The 22,481-nt window shown below is 40.0% G+C and overlaps 1 protein-coding gene across 6 annotated transcripts in view; it reads right to left on the reverse strand.

The window, feature by feature from the left end:
• ESR1 (estrogen receptor 1) overlaps positions 1-22,481 on the reverse strand; it is a 195,081-nt gene that overhangs the window by 102,778 nt on the left and 69,822 nt on the right. For 5 of the 6 annotated variants that reach the window (XM_081905168.1, XM_081905166.1, XM_081905167.1 and 2 more), the window contains one exon: positions 4,984-5,486. In XM_081905168.1, coding sequence (XP_081761294.1) covers positions 4,984-5,417 — 434 coding nt within the window. In that variant the 5' untranslated portion in view covers positions 5,418-5,486. Of the gene's footprint in view, positions 1-4,983; positions 5,487-22,481 lie in introns of those variants that run through there. The other variant, XM_081905171.1, reaches the window with a different exon arrangement.

Genomic DNA, 22,481 nt, shown 5'->3' on the forward strand with positions numbered 1-22,481 from the left:
AGTTGTAGTGACGTGGGCCAGATGTAAAGAAGCAAGCTGGGAGTAGAGAGAGACAGAGCAATGTCTAATGTCTGTTTGAATCCAAGGCTGTGGCTATGGGAGAAACAAGACCCTTTTGGTGTGTTAATGCTGTGAACCCCTCCACTGTAGGGTCAGGTTGTATAGGTGTGTAAATAAACCATATATCATAAAGACACCACAGTCTCCACTCTGCCTCATTGTCCAAAAGGAAACACGAACCCAGGGAAAGGACCTGGAATCCCTGGAATCTCGCACTGCTTGAACATTGGGGTGACATACAATAGCACCCATGAGTTCCAGGGATCAGGGAGCAATGGAAAGCTACCGAGTGGCAGAGGTGAGGTGAGGACCCTAGCAGAGGAAAGCTATTGGCCATGAATGCTCTGTATTTCTGTGCCTGCTCTCCTGAATGTAAAGTTCAAAGAGTAACACCAGTCCTCAGTCTTTACAATAACAATGAGCTATAATGGCACTGACAAGAATGAGGAGAGAAGGGGGATTCTAATTGGAAATAAAATGAAGCATGTCAATGAAAGCGCCCATTATCTGAACTGAAAATAGTTTATTCTTATTGCTTCTTCCTCCACTTTCATTCAGATTGTGCAAGCAGGGGAGGAAAGCCATGCCCTCGTGGAAGCCAGACTACTCTTTGCTTTGCTGCAGCCAGGAACAAACTTCAGCAGAACCGTTTCTAGTACTCTAAACACAGGGAAACTTTAAAAGCAACATTCAACTATATTGATCAACACCATCCTTGCCAATTATCAGAGCAAAGATGTAATTGCAAGCTTCAAAGAAGCAATTTCTGCTCACAGAAAAATTTCAGGAGGGTGGCAATACATCAGATGTTCCCTTTGCACATGGCACACACATCAGGCAAATATGTAAATCAGATTATTATATATCTACAGCTGGGACATGTTGTAAAATCATATTTGCAAGAACTGTACCCTCATTTTTCACAAGGCTATATCCCAGTCCTGCCCAACTGAATGCCCTTCAGATGTCTTAAGGCTCCAATTCCTATCAGCTTTACCAGCATAAATAATGGGGGTTGCAGTTCAGAATGCCAGGCTGGAAACGGCTGATGAGCTTATCGCAATGCGTACCAAAAGGCATCCCAGTAATAAAACTAAAAATGTATTTGCCACAAACAGTGCTTTTAGTATGAAAGAATGAATGAATTTACTCTAACCTTTCCTTCCGCGGTCATTCGTGAGCATTCAGTTACCATAGTAAACTTCTAGTGCTGTTTAGGGCTAAGTGGTGGCAACTGAAATCATCTTCTTTACAGCTCTACGCAATGCTAAATTGCCTGCTTTGTTACTCAGTGCCTGCCATGCAGGGCTCAGTCAAACAACAATTTCAAGTGCCAACTCAGTCCTTAACTAGCTAAAAGTTACAGTATCTTAGCTTCAACTCCCTGTGTACAGATTTTTTTTATGTAAAAAAAAATATTCCTAGGGGGATGCTTTTAGTAAGGAGATTGAAACTGTATGAGAATTTAGCATATAACGCTGCAATCTAAAGAATTCTTCCATTAAAACTAATGGAACTTACTTCCAAGTAAGCATAGTTAACGTCTTGAACATTATAACATCTTAAACACTAGAGAGTAGCAATACAAACCTATGCATGCCTACTCAGAAGTCTCACTCAATTGTTTACATATTTACAGCCACTGATAAACTAAGTGGTTCAGTAAGACTTACTTGCGGGCTGAGTCACAAATGGAAATAAATCTACATTGTAGTGTTAGAAAAATATACGAAAAGAGTCCAGACCACTGACGGTTTGTTAACTTGTAAGAGACCTAACCACAAACTTAAATACCATAAGCAATTCTTTTAAGCAATTAAAAATTTAATTCAATATTTTTGATCATTTATAGCTGAAAAAATTATAGGGAGTTTTTAAACAGTGTGTTTAAAATATGAAGAGGCTGCAAGCCTATGCATTCTTCCGTATCAGTAATGTTTACGCAACTCAACGGGACCAAATTCTGAGTAAGCATATGTAGAATTTCAACATGCATTAAAATTTAAAGTGTATATAGATGCGGCTACTAATCTTTTAAAATGCTATTTTTATAATATCAAGTGAAGAGTATTTCTACTATTACAGTGTCTGTTAAAGCACAGTAATAAAATTTTGCAATAGAGCAATATTTTAAAAGTAGAAGTAACATTTTATTTTTAAAACACAGTGAAAAAAAGAGTGTAAAATGCTTGAAAGGTTTTTGGACAAAAAGAAAGGCATACTACCAAACACACTGTATTTTCCAGAATACAGCTCCTCCGAAAAGTCTAAAGAGAAAGAAGAATAACACTAGCCAAAATATACCTCCAATTCTTTTTTGAATGCTGATATCACCTCATTTGGGCAATCCATAGAAAAATTAAATGTTCCATCGTAACTTAAATGCCACCTTAAGGCCACAATGAAAAATTATATTCCACCATGAACTCTACAAGATAACACAGTTGAAAATTAAATATTTTATTTTCTCTCAAGTCTAGTGGAACAGAGGCTAAAGAAGCCAAACCATACTAGCCTTAGTGAACCATTATCTAATTCTACTGAAGTCATGTTAAGCAATATAGTAAACACAGAAAGCAGGAGCTGTGTGGCAGCTTCATTCACTCCATGACTGAAAAAAACCCTGTAGTCTTTATGTCTGAGTTTTTAGCAATATCTCTATTTCTCTCTCTCTCTCTCTCTCTCTGTCTATATATATATATATATATATATATATATATATATATATATATATATATATATGAAGTACTATGAAAATGATTTTGTCTAAATGGAATCATAATCATTGGAGCTTTCACAAAACACCAAGAGAAATCAATTGCAAATAACTTTGTGTATAGTTGTGTAATGCATGGCTATTCCTCAAGAACTACTTTTGTTGTCACTATTCTGTGGCTTAGTATAAAGCTCAAAATAAATAAAAAATTGTCCAGTAGCACCTTAGAGACCAGCTAAGTTTGTTCTGGGTATAAGCTTTCATGTGCATGCACACTTCTTCAGAAATGTATATCTGAAGAAGTGTACACCTGAAGAAGTATATATCTGAAGAAGTGTGCATGCACATGAAAGCTTATACCCAGAACAAACTTAGTTGGTCTCTAAGGTGCTACTGGACAATTTTTTATGTATTTCGACTGCGTCAGACCAACACGGCTACCTACCTGAATTTAGTATAAAGTTGTTATTTTCCAGTTTAGGCGACCAACATCTTCCAGACAGCACATTCTTCATGCTGATATGTGGCAGGTTGCATACTCAGCAGCATCTCATGCCCTAGTCGGCCTAGTGGGTGGCCTTTTTAATCTCCACTAGAGGAATGTATTAGGAACCTGCTAGGTCAATTTATGTTCCATTTCCTTCTTTTTATCTATTTATCATTAAATTTCCATCCTGCCCCTTCTTCTAAAGGAGCCCACAGTGGTTCCATGTTGGTTGTGCACTTGTTCTAATCTCTTTTGCACTGTTGTAACTAAACAGCACTTTCCCCCAACAGTTCAAAGTTATCTGTTTTTATGTCTCATGGAACATGTGTGTTTGTGTGTTTAAAACAGGCTCAGCAAGACTTTGGCGCGTGACTTTGGGCTTCTGTGGCAATACATAACCAAAACACATGCCATGGCTAAAATCCAGCAATAGGTTCTGTGTTTGAAGGTGTAAGTATGGCAGATAACAAATTATAAATATTGCATGAATTATTACTTCTGGTTTTACAGTCTGTTTGCTGCTCAGGCATCCTTGGATTTCTAGGAACCAGCAAGGAAATCTCAAGTAGAGCAGAGAGCACATTGATTAACATAGATTCACGTCAATGCAGCAAACTATTTTACAGAATTATGCTCCCAATATTCTTGGAACAGATCCCCAAATGTGATCACAAATGCAGAAGAGGTGCATCTTAGAGTATTATTTGCAATAATAATAATAAGTGGTGTTTCAGTCCCTCTCTGGTTTCATTACTCATGATGCATGTGCGTGCAAGTTGTACTTGATTCAAAGAAAGTCAACACAATAAATTGTATAGTTGGTGGGAGAGTTAAGCAATACTTTCTGTTTCATGCTTTTATGATTTCTGTCACCATTGTACCAGCCACATTCCCCCAGCAAGTTCAAAGAGCCCTAAAATCTCTTTATAGATGCAGGCCTATTAAAGCGCCAGTGTATGCTACTCCCCCTCATTCTCCGAAAGGGAAGGATTTTTTTTTTTAAAAAAATCTTATCAGCTCTGATACTTCTCTTAGTGTACTACAAGTTACAGAGAAAAAACATCTGAGAAGCCGATCTTTTAAAACACACCATTGACTGAGTGTGCGCACACAAGTATTGTTAGGACTACCTTATTTCCCCTCCGTGGCCTTAGGTGCACTTTCTAAAAGCTTCTTTATGACTGAAGAACCATCTTTAAGTTAATCACAATTATTTGGAAGGGCAAGCCTCTAATTTTCTGAACACTTCATATAAAAGTCAATTGATGCAGAGTAAGGGCAGACGTGGAAAAATCTTTCTATCCACAGACTTAACGTTCAAACATGTAAACGTATAGAAGGAACAGATTGGTATAATTCAAAAAACTCTTGCATTATAGCTGCTCTTCCATCTGAATTTGCTAGCGTTTCGTTATGTCCTGTCCTAGCTCACTATTTTGGGCTTCAGGGTTGTTTTCCCTCCCCAAGGCAGCCCAACTTGTTTTTCATATGCATTTCGCTTCTAGCGTACACAGCAACAATTACCCAAACATCACAACAGACATTTTGATTTACACCACACTATCGCCGAGTCGAATAATTCAGCGGTGACTCAACAATTCTGATGGCATAACTCCCCAGAAAGAAAGAAATTACGCTTCTCTCTCTCGCTCTCCCTCCCTGCTTTAAACACTGTTTTATACACCTGCTCTTTTTCAAATAAATCAGTGGCATGACTTACCTGTAGAAGGCTGTTGGGGCTGCTTCTCTCATTGCAAAGCTGTTCGGTTCGTTCTCAAGGTAGTAAGGTACCTGCTGGCTGGGGTGATGAATGAAAGGTGAAAGTTGAGGTGCCGTCTGTAAGAACACAACAGGGCTCGGAGGAACATTATTCAAAGAATGAAATCCTCCCAAGTTGCTGGACCCAAATGACTCTGTCGTAGGGGCATAACTGAGGCTGGGTGAGCTGTACACTGGAGCAGTAGTGGAAAAATCATAAGCGGCACCTTCTGGGTAGTTGAAAACTCCAGTTTTGCTGCTGTCCACATACATTTCACTAATCGGCCGCTCCAGAGGAATCTTCAGCTGAGGTCTGCTGAGAGGCTCTAGTTCATTGCCTTGTATCTGGTGCAGTAAAGCGACACTGGAGGTTTTTGTGTGAAGGGTCATGGTCATTGTTAGTGGCAGAGAGGGTGCTATATCTTGGTAGGGTGTTAGAAGAAAAATCAGCAGCTGGCAATCCACCTGAAAAAAGAGCAGAAATCAGCTTGAAATAGGGCAAAACCCATGTTTTCTGGCTAACAGATCTGAGTATGCATGTATCCAGCTAGTCCCAGCAAGGAGGAGGATATAACTGAGCAGAGTCTAAGCACAGGGAACCGTGTCGCTCCTGCTCTCTCTCACTCTCTGACTCTAACTTGAAGTACTTCTCATCTGAGCTAATATGCTTTACAACAGTGCTGGCAATAGGCCAGATACTTTTGCCTTGCACTGGCATTGGTTTAAACATCACTTGAAAAACAATTAACTCTGGATTTATACCAAATCATTGTTTCAATGTACTAGTTGTTTAAGTTTTCTCTTTATATGGCTCTGATAATCAAAGGCAGGCATTGAGGAGCAAATGGGCAGGGGCTTTTAAGTATTCCAAAGGCTAGCACGGAGCCTCGTCTGTTCATGTTGTATACCCCTACCAGGCTTCAGTTATTCTTTCTTTATCTACTTCCTCTCCTGTTCATTTTCATGTTTGTTAGAAATATGGAAAGTGTATACTGTAATGACCCTGGGTAGGACTACAGTGTAGCTGAGATGTGGCACGGTAAAGTGTGTTTTTGTGAAGGCACACTTGCTGGCTCGTGTGCAGCCAGCCACAGACTTTCATATTCCAAAAATCAAAGAGTGTTCTGTATCTAAGTCAGAGAAAAGGCACACAAACATGTCTAGTGCAATTATCATGATTCCTGGTATTTAGTAGCAGAAAGCATTTTTTTTTTTTAAGAAAGAAAGAAAAGAAAGAAAAGTTAAACCTGCAGTTATGCTGCCATTGTGCTTATCAGCGTGCTTCTTTCCTTTGAATTGCGAAATCAAATAAAAATATATAGTGAAATCAGTCATTGTTTAAACATGTAGCCTCTTGACATTTAACCACGTTAGCTGCATGGAAAACAAAGAGCTAATAAATCTAGCAACAACAACCAAAAGTCTAGGTTTTTTTTATCTTCAATTTAACATTGAGACCAATCTATAAAAAGCAGAGCTTTGCAAATATCTAAAGGGATCATTTTAACATATTCAAATAAAAAGAAATTTAAGACAAAACAGACTTCAGAATAATTTATTTTGCAATCTCATGATTTTTAACTTTGTAGAAACAAAGAAGCCATTAAATTTTTCAAATAGATAGCTTCACAGCTATCTATGCTCCGCTGGTTAAAAAACAAACAAAACCTTTTGTGAAACTGAAACATAGATAGCCAAGTGAATGTATGAATGCAATTCCATACTTAAATGCTTATTTGTTATTCAGATTACAAACGCTGATACAAATGATAGATTGTTTTAAACATTTTTAGCATATACAACAAATAACATGTAGAGATATGAGTGAATACACAAATTTGCCTCTATAACAAAAAGAATAGTTTTGAAACAATTTTATCACAAATTATGAAAAAGGACTTTGTTACAAATGAGTAACAAGGTGCATAATTACATAAGTTGTGTTTGCAGTGAATAACAAAATTGTACATTTTACAGAATGCTACCTTGTAATATACAGGTACCATTTACAGCAATCATATCTGAAGACGATTAAAGATATCTTGAATCTCTTTGGATCTTAATCTGCTAGTTTTAATAGATATTCACATTCATATGTGCCCCTACTAGCTTTAATAGATGGCAGAAATCTGGTGAGGAATTATGGTTGTTGTAAATATGCCTGAACTGCACAAGAAGGAAAGAAAGATGCACATACCTGAGGATACAGACAGATCCTACAAAAACTCCACAAACATGCATGCATATATGCCCCAGAGCACAAGTGAAAGTGTGTGTGTGTCTCTCTCTGTGTGTGTGTGTGTGTGTGTGTGTGTGTGTGTGTGTGAATCTCTCTCTCTGAACACACATGTGTTTGCAATTTTCATAAGACACCAATGTAACTCCGTTCGTATATCTACTGAAATATGTGAATGTAGTAGTGTTGGGTTGTAAGTTTAAAGCTGGCTAATGCATACAAGAAGTTTATTTGTGCAGCCATACATTTAATCTAGCATTATTATATTTTCCAAACCAGGGGTCCAATGAAATAAGAGCTACAAACACAAAGGGTAATGAACATGTTTAAATGGAATTTATACCACATTATTTTGAGGTTGGGGGAAAATGCTACAGCAGAGGGTAGTTTGGAGATTGCAGACAAATGTAATTACTGTACACAATTCCCTGACAATGTTAACATACCTGAATCATAATTTCAACATTAAATTGAACTTGCTGAGTTTAAGGGGAAAGGCGGAATCTAAACTAGACATCCAAACTAGGATCCCATTCCCGAGACAGGAACCCACAAGTTCAACCTCTCACAAATTATGCCACGTAATCCAAACTAAAGTACAGTGGTGCCCCACAAGACAAATGCCTCGCAAAACGAAAAACGCGCAAGACGAAAGGGTTTTTCGGTTTCTGCGTCACTTCGCTAGACGAATTTCTCTATGGGCTTGCTTCGCAAGACGAAACGTCTTGCGAGTTCTTGAGAGTTTTTTTTCTTTTTCTTAAAGCCGCTAAGCCGTTAATAGCCGCTAAGCCACTAATAGCCGTGCTTTGCAAGACGAAAAAACCGCAAGACGAAGAGACTCGCGGAACAGATTAATTTCGTCTTGCGAGGCACCACTGTATGCTAATAGGGTGCAGCACATTATGGCGTCTGCAGAACATGAGTTCCAGAAAACTCAAGGAAGTGATCCAAAGCACATTCAACAGAAGGAGAAGACCTCTTAAGATCTACCTTGACAGGATGAGGGTCAATAAACCAAAACTGAATTCTAAATATATGGGAAGGTGGCTCTCAGGTCTGGCGGATTAGAATTCTTCTGCTTCTGGATAAGCAGTCTCCTAGAAGTAGCAGGTATGTAGCATGGAGGTGCTCCTTGGTTTGACAATGTCACATGAGGATCAGGTAGACTTGGTGCAACAGAGTGCCTTCTACTAGCTTTGACCAACTGGTTAGCTTTGGCTGTTTCAGGGCAGAGATAGCCTGGCAACATTTACCCTTGTTCTGGAAATGTAGCTGGATTACATTGGGATTACCACCCGCCAACTAGGCTTTTCCATTTGGCCCATGAGGGCATTTTCCCATACCACAGCCACCTGCCTCTCACTTGACATCAGATGTCACACCAGGTGTGGGGGGAGGTAAAGATGCAGCTGGATTGGCCAACCTTTAGAAAGCAAGAGTGAACTCCATATGCTGATGCATACGGAGTACAACCCTGCCTAGTTTGAGAGCACTAGTGAGTTCCTCTGAACCCTGTAGGGGTGCTCCTCTGGGGAGTTCAATCCTGTTTGGACATTCCATCCCCCAAGGGGCCAATTTTGACAGGTGGGTGGGACAAGGATAGATGGTGATTCATGCATTGGCAACCTCAAGACTCAATGACTGCAATATGCTCTATGTCTGGTTCAGACACTACAGCTAGTGTAAACATCATAGGCTAAACTGTTGGTGGGGACAGACTGCTACCAGCACCCTACTTCTGTGCTGAAATGTTTTCACTAGCTGCTCATGTACTACTGGGCCAGCTTCAGGCTTCTTGTATTTATTTGAGGTCATTGGGGGGAGTCAGTTAGTAGTCTCCCATGGCTCAGATACACAGCTCATATTCACCAGGAGCAGTGTGTTCAGTATTGTAGGTCCAATTTTATGTAACTCCTTTCCAGTTGAGGTCCCAGTTGAATTTCTGGCAACTACTGCTGGTATCTTTCTGTCTCAAGAAACAATGGAGTGTGCCTCCAGGCAGTTGGGGGGGGGGAGTGTCAAACTTCTGTGTTACCAGTACTGAAGTGACCTTCCATAGTGTACAAGCCTAGGAAGTGTATGGAGGTCCTAGGCTGCCCAGAGAATGACACCCTCCTCTTGGCCTCACTGATGTGGTCCAAAAGAAAGCAGAGTCATATGTTTGACACATGCTTGGCTCCGAGAGTTGCTAGAAGGAGGCATACAAGGTGCCACCCAACCATCTTAGGGACTCCACTCGGGATTTGTGTAGGGTTTCTTCTTGCCTTCTCTTCTCCCAAATATATCCCACAAGACAGAAGGCTTAGGATCAGAGCTTCTTTCTCCTAGATGGGATACCTTCCCAGGTTGTTAATCCCATCTGCCTCTCAATTTCCTCTACAGCACATACAGAAATCGCCTTCTTGACCGTTGAACCCCCTATTGATTTCATCCGCTCAATCCATCAGACTCTGATTTAATTGTTTTAACTAATATTTATTTTCATTAGATTGTATTCCTTGTACACTGCTTAGAGACCATTGTAATTAAGCGGTATATAAATTGTAGAAATATAAAATAAAATGAATAAATAAATAAACCCATCTGTCAGTCACCAGGTATCATTATAGCAAAAGCTTGCCTGGCATGTTTGTTGTCAGTTTCACATCTATTCAGTTTTGTTTTGTTTCCATTCTGTTTTGTTTTCTGCAAATTGTTCTTTTAAACCACACAAAAGCTGTGTTTAAATTGTATACACTTCCTTAAATTGTATTTTTGTAAGCATTTTGTCCCAAAATACTCATTTTGGTATGCATCCCCTCCCTATACACATTTTTGTATACACTTCTAAAGCTGAGAACTACATTGCAAAATTCAGAGAAGTGTGAAATCCAATGAGTCCCTATGCTCCAATTTGCATATTAATTAGGAAAACCCTTTTTTTAAAAAAAAAATCAGCATGTTTATGAATTATTATGTATCCCTACTTAAGACATTTTTATTTGGCATGGAATTTTAAACAATTATATCACCTCAGTCTGCTTTTGGTTTCTATAGCCTTTTGTTTCCTCTCAGTCTGTAAATTACTAGGAAGTAATTTTATTGTATTTGCACTTTGAATAATTTTATGGCTGTTGTACACCATCAGATATCCATTGGATGACAAGTATTTTTAAAAGCCAGTCTTTGTGATTGGCACCTGAATCCAACAAAGAGCCCATTCTGTTTGCACTATGTGTGGGGTACAACCCAGCCCAATGCAAAGGACCTCGCCATCTCTTCTCCTCTTGCCAACTCACCTACAAGGAATTAGAAGTTTTGAACTACAAGCAGTCGGGATGGAGGGAAGCTGTAGTCAGGCAGGCTGAAGACTGATGGTGAAGTCATGCTGAAGGCCCTGGTAACCTCACTTAGTAAATGACCCAGATGGAGGGGGGACCAGCTCTGGTGGTCTCATCATTCAGCGATACAACAGTTAAATTATTTATTTAACAGAAATCAAGGTTAATCACATAGTAGGCACAGAACAAGAAGCTAATATACAACTACATAGGAAAGGTAAAGTAATTTCAGAAGAAGTAAAGGGTGGAGTCTCAGCTCCAAGGCATAATAACTAAGAGACAATATTTAACTATTATAACTAATTACAACATTGCTCCACCCTTACTTTACAACTCAGACACAGTCCTTAAAATAACATAAGAGCTCTTTGCTCTCTCACTGGCTCACACTTCTCCTCAGGAGTGGGCATCTCCTCTAGAGTCATCTGTCTGTCACTGGTGTCTCTGACTTTTATGAACAGTTTTTATGAACAGCCCTGAACAACCAGGTCCAGAATTCTATGATGATTTGTGGCATTGTCTTGTACTTCTTTAAAATCCCTTTCTGCTCTTTCAACAAGGTCATTTGAAGCTGGGGGACAGGATGTTTGAATGCCCAATGGTGAAGGATGATGGGAAATGTAGTTCAGCAACATCTGGAGGGCCAAAACATTCTCCACATTTTGAATGAGCCTCTGTGAAAAAATCATCTTCCCTAAAATAGGGGCCAGCATAGTCTAAATGCAAAATTACTTGTTATTTATTTCATAAAATCTATACACCACTTGATTGTAGAAAACCTCAAAGCGGTTTACAAAATGATAAAACAATAAAATCAAGGAAAAAATCACAACAATACATTAAATCATTCAAAAGTTAAAATACTAAAGCAGATTAGAATTACTTCAACTTCCTAAGCATCTGGGTAAAGGTAAAGGGACCCCTGACCATTAGGTCTAGTCGTGACCGACTCTGGGGTTGCGGTGCTCATCTCGCTTTATTGGCCAAGGGAGCCGGCATACAGCTTCCAGGTCATGTGGCCAGCATGACTAAGCCGCTTCTGGCGAACCAGAGCAGCGCATAGAAATTCTGTTTACCTTCCTGCCGGAGCGGTACCTATTTATTTACTTGTACTCTGACGTGCTTTCGAACTGCTACGTTGGCAGGAGCAGGGACCGAGCAACGGGAGCTCACCCTGTCATGGGGATTCGAACCGTCGACCTTCTGATCGGCAAGTCCTAGGCTCTGTGGTTTAACCCATAGTGCCACCCGCGTCCAAGCATCTGGGTAGGCTTGTCTAAACAAGAATGTTCTTAGCAGGTTCTAAAAGAATACCGTGTAGACACCTACTTGATCTCAGTAGGCAGGGAGTTCCAAAGTGTAGGTTCTTCTGGTGCAAGGGGGTCTGTGCTGGAGTTTCTTGATGCAGCTGACATTGGGAACAGTGCTTAACAACTCTTTCCAAGCTACTAGACATCACTACGAGCTACAGCTTTCATCCAGAAAATTCTTGGCAGGCACCTCATGTAAACCTCTCAGAACCCTTTGCTGTTTTTGTCATGGTAACACCACCCGCATGACCCACAAGATGCAGAGATAATATATGCTCAGTTCTATATTCATTGCCCAGAATTCATTCCTGGATTCTGTTGCGGCCCCTGTAAGATGTAATGGATTACCCTAGATAGTACAGGAGTCTGCTGAGTCTACATTCTGATCTGGAATGCCTCTACAGGGGACAGATCCAGATGTTCTAAAAACCCAGTGATTTGCATAGGGCAATCTTCAAAAGAGGATGGTTTTAGCAAATACTGTCTTGGGTGTTGTAAGATGGTCCTGATCTTCTTTTGCATGTGATGAGGAGAATGTAATCAATCATCACCACAACTTCCAGGATGTCCTTTGGGAGCTTTTTCATGGCCCTTTGGAATATATCTCAGGCTGATGAAACTCCATAGGGCAACCTGTTACACTTGAATTTCTTGCAGTCCTCAAGTTCCATCTGCTGGTAAGCCTGGGACATGTCCTACTTTTAAAATGGAGGCCTTCTCCAAGCAACACGAGCAAGTACTAAGTTCTTGGAATGATGTAAATGTCTACTTTATAAATTTGATTATGACTTCTTATTCCAATCTACCCGGTTCTGTTTCAGTTCTCCCTGTGAGAGCACAGGGCACTGCTCTGGTTTTACAGTACTTTGGCTGGCTGCCCTACTGGTATAAATCTTGGCTTTTATTCCTCTTACTGTACCTACTCCTTCTTGAAATATTTTAGGGTGGATCTCGAGAGGTCTGACAATTTCTATACCTCAACTTTACTTCAGCCATGTTCAACCAAGCAAAGTTTGGCCTTTCTTCCTTTTCTACTAAAGCCTTTAAGACTTTATCTTGACCTTTGTATGTGACTGAACACTTATTGATCCTAGGACTGGGAGATTTCTGCCAGTGTAAGTCCTTAGTTTCATTATTCTCTTGGCCAATGGACTCAGGCCTCCTTTACATTGTTGGTAACTCTCTTCGTTGACAACTGTAACAGAAGCCCCTGACTCTACAGTATTTCCATGCCTACTGGTTGATTACTGAACTGCACAGTTACAGTATAAGTCTCCTTTTTTTTCTATTACACAGTAAACCAAGCGGATCTTCTAATCTGCCTCCTCTCCCCTCTCCTTCTGTAAATAATAAGCTTTTTGTTTTCTTGTCTCTCTCTTGGACTGACTTGGTTGTGGAACCAGACAACCTCCTTCACGATTTCTTCCTAAATGCCTAGGTTTTATGAATTTATAGCATTGGGACATTCAATGTTTACCAACATAGGCTGACAGCATTCCTCCTCAACAAAAGCACCTTTCCAGATCTCTAAACATCTGCTGTGGGCTGCAGACTTGACTTATAGACTTATATTGAGTTTCTCTGTTGTCAAGATGCAAATCCTGTACATTTGTCACCGTTGCTTCCATGGTAGTTGCCATCTTTATCATAGGTCTGATCCCTATCATCCAGTAATTGCTTTTTATTTTTTCCATGACTAATTCCACACACATATCTGTCTCTCAACGTTCCCTCCAGATTTCCAGAAGAACAGGGTTCAGTAAGTTTTTAGAGATGAGCTATATACTCTGATACAGATTCACCTTCCTTCAACCTCCTATTATGGAATTTGAAACGTTTCACAATTATACTTGGCCTTGGAATATCGTGGTCAGACAAGATCTTTTGCAACTCTGCCAAACTTTTATCCTCTGGCTTTTGTGGTTTTAACAAGCTTCTTAAAAGGGAGTAAGTTGAACATTCACAAGCACTGAGAAATGCTGCCTTTTGTTTGTCACCTCAGTGATTACATTAGCAAGGAAATAGTGGCCCAGTATGTCAACATATTGCTGCCATTCTTCTGTTTCTGAATTAAATTCCCCAGTTTTTCCACAGGATGGCATACCTGGGGTTTTTTCTCATTGCCACTGTTAAATTCTTGTTTATTTAATATATAGGCCCAGAATAAGAAGCATACACACTACATAGGAAAAGGAAAGTAACCACAAGAATAAGCTAAACAGTGGAATCTTAGCTCTAACTATCATAACTGGAGACAATATTAAATCTATAATTACTGATTACACAAGTAGATTAGTTCTTTGGGGTCATCTGACTCCCTAGGCAAAGAGGATTGTGGTTTGTACTGTGCAGGCGCAACTAGGACAGTGTATAATTCAGGAAGACAGTTTAAGTCCAGTAAGTGGCTGGCTCAGGGCAGCTGGCTACTAATGAATGGTCACTGTTCCTCCGTCCTGGGATACAGAAAAAACTCCATGGAGAGTAACAATGACAGAGGGTCTCATGTGGCCGCTTAGGCATCCACCCACCCCCACCCCCGCCACCCACAATGACACAAGCTTCTATGGCATTTGCATATGCTAATTTATGGGAATAAATACAAATTTATAAATAATGTCTATAATCTAAATAGAAACAAAATACATCTCATCATAGTGGGGAAGACTGCGACCAAGTGACTTCTGTGTCTTCTCAGTCATCTACCAGGTGCTGTTGATGGACAACTTCAAGGTCTCTGCTCTCCCTTCATATAATTATCTTGAAATTAGACTTGTACCACATAAGAGCCTCCTTCAGTAGAGGATTCTCCCCTGAAAGCTCTTTAAATAGAAAATTGCACTCTGTAATGTAGGACCTATGACCATCATAAGAAAGCCCCCAATACCTCATTCAGATTCTGCTCAAAAACTGAATGTTGCTACCCAAGGCAAAGCAGGAAGAGGCAAAGCAGGCAGATGTGTAATGAACTGCACTGCTGGGAGGGTGATTAGATGGTACCCAAAATGAGCCGGGCAGGCCTGACCAAATGTGAGGATACACCAAGCCAGCAAGTATTCCTTTCCAACTAGCACTTGCCCAAAATGTGTCATCAAATAGTAGCACAACTGGGTGAAGTAAACCAAGCCTGGTAGCTGAGCCCTACAAGGCTAGCAGAGTAAACTGATCCCCCTGTGCTGGTCTAGTTTCCTTGTCATCAGAATTACAGCAATTATTTTCAAAGCCATCTTGCTGAGTAATGGCTTTAAGTTTATACTCTGCAGAAGATGTATTTGATTATGTGGCTATTATTTTCAGAATTGTAGTGCTTCCAAGGGTTCATTTTCTCCTCAAGTGGTGTTTTCTGAAAATTATACCTAAGAGCCTCTGGTAGAGAATGTGGAATCCAGAATCTGTTGAACAAGGCAGAGAATGCAGGTACAGAACTTGTGGGAGAAGGCAGAACATCTAGATGCCAGTCCATGATAGAGGAAGCCTAAAAGCATTATTGAGCATTTTATACTTGCTGTGTTTTAATACAAGCCAGACTGGGCAAGCCATGGCAACTATGTCCTTTCTTGAAGGCACTGTGTACTGTACTAAAACTGTAACCAAAGCCACATTTGAACCACTTCTGGGCTCTTTCCAAGAAAGTTGTTGACAAACTAGAATGGAGTGGAGAACAGTGTTAGGTAGAAGTTCATGCCTGTTGTATGGTTCTGGGAATATTGGCAATTCACCGAGCTATGCACTACAACCCATAGGTCCCATTCCTGGTCAGTCACCACCAGTTCAAACTCCATGAGTGTATATGTGGAAAAGAGATTTTTTTGCTCCTACACTTTAATATTTGTTTACACTGAATTGCATTTGCAATTTTATTGCCCATTCACTCAGTTTGAATTAAGTTCTTTTGGGGGCTGAACGATGAACAGTGTCTAGTTCATCTAAGTTCATTATTTTACGTGTGTGCTTGACTTTTTAGATTATTTGGGCCTTTAAACTCAAAGATCATAATCGCTTGGGAAAATAAATTATACAATTCACATTCCTCTGTTTTGATGTTTTCTTAATTTTCCTAAGTATAATTTATACATTATCTTTCTGCTACATTAACACCTGAAACAAAGCAGTGCTAAACCAGAAAACTGAACAATTACTACAACTGATTGTATAAAGTCTTCTTTTTTCCAGTAAAATGGCAAAGAGGCGATTCCTTTTGCCAGCTTGTTGTAATATTCCAGCTTCAATTTTATAAATTCCAACCTCTACACTACTAAATATATTGGAGTCCTGTCCTCATTTGACTCTATTCACCCTACAGCCATTAGGATGATAAAGATCCAGAACATAAATCATGTGAGTAAACATTAAGGATCTATGCACTTGAACTCAGTGAAGAGACAATTGTTGACAATTTTAAATAATAAAAGGCTGTCTCAGACAAGGGGTTGTAAAACGGGTGCAGGTGAGTAAGCCACCGTCATTGCAATATACAGCCCCCCCACAAAAAAAACCCACAAAAAATTCAAAAGCTTTGGGGGTTTAAGATTTCAAAAAGACTAGCTCAAGTCTCAATTATTTCCGTGGGTCTACTCTATGTCTTTGTTTTCTACATAATTCTTTGTTTTCTACATAATTCATAAATCTTGAGGAAACATGATCATATTTCTGGAATACATGGTCTGTTTATTTCCCTTTCATTTATCACTGTCATTCCAAGTTCCCAAGTGAAGAGAAATGGTGCATTCAGGGTTCAGGTGTATGAATATGGTAACACTAGTTGTATTTCAGGACCTCTGAAAGCTTTTTGGTGATTTGTTCTTTGGGGCTGCTAAGCTAGGTGAGCAATCTTACTAGATACCCATATCCTACTATGTACTGCAATACCTTATTTTGTCTCAAGGAGCATGCTCTGTTTACATAGGCTCTTCCCTATGATCCCTGCACAGTATTCTCCATCACAGACGTCAGCCTATGTGGGTAGAAAAGGATCTGAAAATTTGAAATTAAAGTACTAATAAACAGATGAAAACTGACAGATCTATAGCTCTTTGATCAAGTGAGAAGGACTTCTCTTTCTCTTACACACATATATGAAGCTTAAGACTGTACAAGGTTTGTTTTTCTTTAACTAAAAATGACAGAAGAGCAATATCTGTTTGCCAGTTTGCTGTCAGATTTAGTCTTGGGTTTTCAAAAACTTTTGTATGAGAACATGATCACAAAAAGTTGGCCATCATAGAGCTGAAATCCACACTGAGCTTTAGCTATCACTATATTTGTTGGGTAAAACTTCATGTGAAACCACAGCAGGATGAGAGGATTAACAACTTTACAATGGAAAACTGTAGAACCTATTCCATCAGAAAGAGGAAATAAGCTTACTAGCAAAGACAAGACAGAAACTGGGCCGGCAGTTTGTCCACATTCAAGCATTGCTGGGAGGCAAAACCACAAGCAGAGAGCCAGAACTCTAGAAGAAACTCCACCATAGTAATTTGAAATCAAGTTTGAGTGGTTCCAGATTGTGTCTGCATTCCATGCTGTAGACATTGTCTTTTAAAAGAGCTGGAAGATACAAGACAACCACCACAAGAAACACAACATGAACATTCACAACATGGTGTTAAAAAAACATATGAACTACAGCAGCTCAAGAAACAGATATGTGGAAAGAAATGCCACCCAAAAGTCATGTTATTATTATAAGCACTAAGTATATTATATTGCCTACTTTTCATATTTTGGGTGCTTTTTGAAATCTGCCACAGTTGGGAGGACAGTCCCTAGTCCAAATATCGTTTTAGGGCCAAAGTTCAAGTTATGCAAAAGATCCATGACTGGAAGTTCTGGCTTGCTAACGTTTTTATTGTTTTGACTTTTTTAAAAAAATCAGGAGCGCCCAAATAGATCAGATGGAGAGGAATTGAACTAGAGCTGCAATTGTTTGCTATTTGCTGTGCTGGAGAACAATACAGACACAAGACAGTATCTGTATTTCTTTGTCTACCTAGCAGGTCAAACAACAGATGGAGGGAGAAGGATTTACACTGGGAAATTAAATGAGAGAGAAACATTATTCACTAACCTCGCCCCATTTTTCTAGCCTTCCAGATAAATATATTGCTTCATCCAATCTAACAAGAGGGAGATCCCCTTGCTGTGCTGCGGTTTAAAAGGGGTAAGCCACGCCTCCCCGGCTGACTGGATTAACCTGTCAAGGGCCATGACACGGGGCTTCGCCAGCCCCCGCTGTTTGTAGAGGACATGTGATCTGACTGCAACACCATCCCACTTGGAAGTGGGATGACTTTCTCACATATTAAGCAGGATGTCCTTCAGTCATGCAATCACATAGATTAGGGATTGGAAACTGGATCTGGCTGGTGGGATGGATCCAAAACACACACACTCTTGTGGGTCATTTTGACAGGTAGACTGCATCCTCTGTGGCAAGAGTTGTGGCCCACCTGTCAATCATATGGCATCAGATGATTCCACGTGAAAGCAAGAATTAGAAATGTGTTCCCAATTTGCCTTTTCTTCCCTTTGCATTCATAGCTTGAATTCAAGCTATGGCTGCAAAGGAAGGTTGCTGGCTGCACCTGCTAAGGAAGGAATGAGAGTGCATTCCATATGGGCCCCCATTTTTTCCTTGTTAGCTGCAATTCTACATACTGTAAGGTGACAGAAAAAGGTGCCACACTCAAAAAAGGACTGAACCAGCAACTAGAAAGGATGGATCAGTGAGCCCCCAGTTCTTCCCTTTCAGGCTGACCCATGCCTGAAAGGTAATAGACAGGTGACCACAGCTCTTGCCACAGAGGATGCAGTCCTTGCTTTTTGTAACTGTGTATGTGGAATATGATGGCATAAGCATTAGAGTCACCACCACATATTTATTTAATTGTATTTTATACCCGACGCTTCTTTCAAAAGCTACACAGAGAAGCTTGCAAAATGTGAACGATATCATCAATGCACTAATATAATAGAAAATAACAAATTACCAACACAACAGAAACAGTACAGTCAAGCATTAAAACACCATTACATGACTAAGGAGAGCCAATGGCCCACTGGAATAAAATTGGCTCCACTGCATGTGTTAAAACTAGTAAAGATCGAGTCTCTTACATCCTACTGTCTTAGTCTAATAGGCCTTCAACTTTTTTTTTTTAGTATAGACACTGTTGTAATCTCTGCTGCCAGTATTTCAAGTAGAAAAAAAGTTTCCACTTACAGGAAATTGTCACTGGTGAACGAATGACAGCTTTTCTCATTCATCCTGCATCGAGATGACAGCTCCAATCAAATACAATTGTAACAAATTGGTTACCATGACCATAAATCACAACTCTGCATTAGGGGTGGAATTTTCTGAAAATCCCTTTGCTTCCTCCAGTGGTCCCATTCTGGATCAGGCTCCTACGTCTGCAATTTTGCACTGCCACTTGCTCTGATAAAGCTACTCCCCATCTACATCGCAGTGCACTATGGAGTACCTAATATTAGCTAAAGCTGAAGCTTGGAGAACCACCCCACCAAAGTTGTCCATAAATGTAATCTTATCAAGTCATGCCTACACCACAAACTGTAACTGATAAACACACATACATAGATCTCCTTTGGGGGCATAGCCCACCCAATGAGAGTACCCAAGTAGAAATGACATCCATTCAAAAATAGCTTGATAACATAACTAGATTCTCGCGGAAGCAAGCAAAGGAACTGGCATAAAACATACCATACTTGATGTAAGTTTCCTGCCCAAAGTCCTGTTTGATGTTAAACACAAATGCTGTGAATATGTTCCCATGTGAAAGTTGACAGTCACTTAAATGTGATTTCCACTGATGGTTAAATGCCTACTTTCAGACATTTACAACATGCATCTGGATTTGTCGGCATTCACATACGAATGTGGATTAAACCTGTGATTCTACTTTTCAAGTCTAGCTTGTATGAATAGCAACCTGCTGTATGAAACTAGTATTTTTTTTGCAACTGAGCTTTTCTTTGTCTTATGTACAAAATACAGCTGGTGAATCTGAGGAGATAGCTTAAAGGATTTATCCAATATGGTACAAATTATATGGTTAATTTAAGAACAGAAGGAAAGGATTAGAAAATAATCCCAAAGCATATGGAAGCGGCTTTAGAATAGTTGCACATCTCTCTATCAGTTTCAGGCATGAGTCTGGTCTCCATAATTTAGGAAACCCAAGGAGATTTGTGTCTGATAGATAAACCCCTGGCAAAGATCAATAGAAGAAGGGCTGAATTGACCTGAGAACTTATTTTGTTATGGGAAGACAGGCATTCTGACCTGAGGCTTACCCTCGTAGCCTGCAAAAGCACCCTATGCAGTGAGTCTAGGGGAACGTTTTACATTAATCCATTAGCATTGTAGAAATCCAGGAAGACATTAAGCCTTCTCCAGAGCAATAATGGCTCCAGTAGCATTTGCATTGCAGACGATCACAGTTGTTTAATTTGCAGAAATTGCCAAGAATTAGTGTTTGGAAGACTGAATTATTGCTGAGAAGCATTTAGTTATTTGAACTCATTTGTACTGTTATGTTGAGGAGAATATTGAGCATTATTCACCATACTTCTTGCTTTAATTACTGAGTAGGGAGTGCTTCACCACAAATGTGATTTTGATACAAGAAAAGAAGAATTTCATGTGCCCTTGTCAAGCAAGCTTCACTACTGCAGGATTTTGTTTGCCAAAAAAATACAGTGCCAAGGTCAGGATGCCCTACAGTAGAAATGAGCAAATAAGGGCCCTCTCCCAACAATATACACATCAGGGTTTGTTCTTTGTCTAGACAAAGTGTGGCTTGACTAATGTGGAATCAGGCTTGTACCCTAGGATAGGTGTGGATAATCGTCAGTCCATGGGTTACATGCGTCCCTCAGCTGTTCTTCATTCAGGGCTCCAAGATTCAGGGAGCCCTGTGCACTCTTCCTGACTGCCAGGCTGATCAGCCATTAAGTGGGCAACATGGAAAAGATCACTGGGTGCCAGGGACAATGATATTGATATTGGGATACCTGGGGAATGAAGGCTTTAACCTGGCCCTCCACCACAAATCTACATATGCTCAAAATTGCTGTCCCCCACATGGCTAATAGTAGTGCAGAGACAGCAATTTTGGCCGCATTGGAATTGCTAGAGAGTGGCGGCTTCAAGCTCGCTCCACCATTAGGAGACTGAAGAATGAACGCCAAATATCAATGTTGGAAAGGTTGCATGCAAACTGCTCAGGTATTAAGCACTGCAAAATACGGACATTTGGAATCAGCTTTATGGTTATGGAACAACAGCTTCTGCAAGCACAAATCAAAGCAGAAGTAAAACTCCATCCAATATTCACACCAACAAAGGGGCTAGTAAAACCAACAGCAGGAAAAGCCACTGGTTCGTTGAGCCTTAATGCTTTCATGTTGCATCTCAGCTGCTGTGTAAAGAGAGAAATGCATTTTCATCTCTGGAGTGGAACAAACGGGACTTTGGTGTTTCAGCAAAAGTTGTTTTTTCTTGGCAGATGTTTCAACACTCAGAACAGAAAAGATCAAAGAACACAGTTCAGTGCCGTGGGCGGGGGCGGGGCGGGGTAGGAAATCAGGGTTATTCATTATTTCAACAATCTTGGTTTCTTTGCTTGTTCGCTTGTTTGCATTGTTTTCTGGCAAACCAAATGGTGTCACTCCAGAAATACACTGGAGTGGTCAATAGTCTGGATTGTTCTTGGGCAGTAAACTCTCTATGGTAGTACTAAGTGTTAATGAAGCTAACATTAAAGATAGCTATGTATTTATTCTTTCCTTGACAAACACAACGATTCAACGATTCAAAATACATCAACTTGGCCAAAGGCACGATTTTCTATGGCGTAACAGATATTATGCAAGGTGCACTATTGATACATTATGCCTCTCTTGAAGTAAAAAGGGCACAATGCACTGAAGTGGCTTGAAACTGAGGCTAGACAAATTTAGACCAGAAACCTTGTTTTGGACACATATAATAGACATTGTATGGATGAGCCAGCCCCCCCCCCAAGGCTCCTAAAATCTTCTGCCCCCAGGGCCCACTTGACATGGCTGAAAACTACTCAGGACCACCAGACAGAGTTTGGCATTGGCAATTACTAGCATCATTTTCTAGTGATATGATCCTACATCTTAAAAGAAAACAATGTATTGAAATAGAAACTAGTATTAAAAAGCTCTGTTCTATTTCAGTATGATCTTGGCATAGAATATATGTACAGTAGTTGCAAGTCGTCTGCAACTCTGCAAAGTAGGACTTACTGCTGTGTTGCACTGCTCAGCTATTATGTTGACAGTCAACATAACTTTGATGTAGTGTAAGCAGATGAATCAATCTCATGTCTAAGGATAAGAAAGCATGTGTTTACTATCTAACTTGCTTTGGAGCATTTAAGACTGCCTATAACATAGGACCTATACGTTTGACAGTTTTGTATCTGTTGTTTCTAAGGTATTCATAGGCTCAGGCTGCAATCCTATATACTCCTACCCAGGAGTATAAACCCCATTGACTCTACTGCCAAGTAGATGTGTGTAGGATTGCACTATTGGC

This window comes from Podarcis melisellensis (assembly GCF_964234715.1).
Source record: "Podarcis melisellensis genome assembly, chromosome: 3".
Classification (NCBI taxonomy): domain Eukaryota; kingdom Metazoa; phylum Chordata; class Lepidosauria; order Squamata; family Lacertidae; genus Podarcis; species Podarcis melisellensis.